Source organism: Penaeus monodon, chromosome 20 (assembly GCF_015228065.2).
Source record: "Penaeus monodon isolate SGIC_2016 chromosome 20, NSTDA_Pmon_1, whole genome shotgun sequence".
NCBI classification, from domain to species: Eukaryota; Metazoa; Arthropoda; class Malacostraca; order Decapoda; family Penaeidae; genus Penaeus; species Penaeus monodon.
Window position 1 is genome coordinate 37,614,115 of NC_051405.1, and position 2,080 is coordinate 37,616,194.

A 2,080-nucleotide genomic window follows, 5' to 3' on the forward strand; every position below is an offset into this window, starting at 1 on the left:
CCTATAGCCTAAAGAATAGTATACTTAAAAAGCATTTTATGACTTGAAAGTGTGTATTAGAAATTACTTTTTTGTATACTACCAGTGAACAAATGACAAACAGTCCAAGGAACATCTAATTAGCATCACCACTTGACCCCACCGGTGACCAGAGGATCTTCACTGGTGGCTCACTTGGGATTTAAGGAAGAACAAGACGAATATAAGGATATATAAGCCACATGTGTAACAATTCTTTATTGACCCATACGCTTTTTTCATGATCAATAAACAACAGCTAACCTCCTCTTGCCTGTTACTGTTGGACAGTTGTGGCACTATGTAATTATTTCTGTCATTGAGAAATATGACAGAGCCAGTTAAAAGCCTATGAGCTTTATATTTTATAAGAATGGGCCACTGCTTCTTTAAATCTGTTTATTATTTTATCATTATCCTTTAATAAAATGGAAACTATATATGTCATCTAGACCAAAAAGTTGGTCTACGCAAAATTTTCAAATCGGTAAAATATGTGAATAAATCCAAAAGTCATGGTGTGATGAATTATTTTATATTTTTATTGCATTAATAGCTCAGAAATACATGTAACATTATTACCAACAGAGTGGAAATCTACTTTTTTAAGATTATATTATGATTTATTTTGAGCAGTTTTTAAATTGGCAATTGTGGTTTTATTTAACTCATTGTGATGAATGTTGGTGTATTTTTATATTATGACATATGTCTAGGGCAAAGAAACAGGGAGAATAGTAGAAAAACTGAAAGTTGGTTATTATGCATTTAAAAGAGCAGGAAAGCTGGTGTTTAGAGAATAACAAAGAATATTGTGAATGTTTCTGTTGTGAAAGGATGAATAGAAAAAAAAAAATTGTGGCAGATATGTTTTTGCATTATGATGTGATAACATTGTTTGACATTATTTATGATATGATAAGGCAAGAGTAAAATGGTAAACAATGCATAATCTTTGTTAATTGATACATCCACGAATTGTTTTGATTTTGACTCTCTGTAGACTAGTTACACCGAACATGCATTCTGACTTCCTTTGTCCTTTCAGGAAATTCTGAAGCAAGTGACTGTGCTGAATTTAGATACTGGGGAACGAATACCTCTTAGCGATGCAGAAAGTTGTCTCCCACCTGCGCTCAACCCGCTCTCTCTACACATTATGAGACTTACCAGCGAATACGTCAGGTAATGCACAGTTGTTGGCTTTTTTTGATTGAATTGGGAAGTTGGGGGAATAGTATTATTTTGATTAAGGTCCAGATATGAAAGTAATTGTGTGACTTTAATGAGGGAGTCATGCGGGAATAACATTAATAATGTGTCCAACTGTCGTTATAGCTTTCGTGATGATAGTTTTTGTGATTTCTACAGGTAAGAGTATTTTTTTTATTACCTAGAACTAATGTGAGCAGCTGATAGGGTAGATGTTTTTTTCCTAATTTTCTTTTAGTATTTTAATTCCTTGACAGATGAAGAATATTAAATGTGTTGACATACAGAACTGAACAATTATCAGAAAAGGTTGTTTGTCAAGATGCTTTTGTTTGCAAATATAGGATGGATAGAAATGATAATCTATCCACACTTGATATTTCATAAATCCAGTTGTTGCAAGATTGAATTTTGATATTAAGTATTGGAGGTTAAAGATAAAGGTTTATGTATATTTACAATTTGTATATCTGAAATATGAGAGGCATGATGATGCAGTATATACTTAAATTAAACTGTGGTGCAGTATCATAACCTTACTAATATGAAATTGAAGTTTGTGGTAAAATATGTAGATGCTTGATTGTAGCTTTGTTCAGAAATATATAGCATTTTCAGAAATTGATGCGATTTGTTGCTTGATTAATTGCATATAGCCCAATTTTACTTTGTGAAAAAAGCTATGAATTTGATGACATTGTAGAATAACACTGAACCTGATTGATTTATTAATGTATTATTGTGAATTAGTGCTTGTAGTTGATAAAGCCAATTATGGTTACCTTGCCTTTGCACTTAGAGTAAAATCCATTGATAGTTAGATATTGAAATTACCTCATCATGTATAGCT

General features: G+C 31.8%; 1 protein-coding gene across 1 annotated transcript in view; it reads left to right on the plus strand.

The window, feature by feature from the left end:
- Positions 1 to 1,066: 1,066 nt before the first annotated feature.
- Positions 1,067 to 2,080, plus strand: part of LOC119585802 — a gene marked incomplete at its 5' end in the record, with an annotated part of 18,429 nt that continues 17,415 nt past the window's right edge. Inside the window, 1 exon segment of the mRNA XM_037934524.1 lies at positions 1,067 to 1,203. Coding sequence (XP_037790452.1) covers positions 1,067 to 1,203 — 137 coding nt within the window.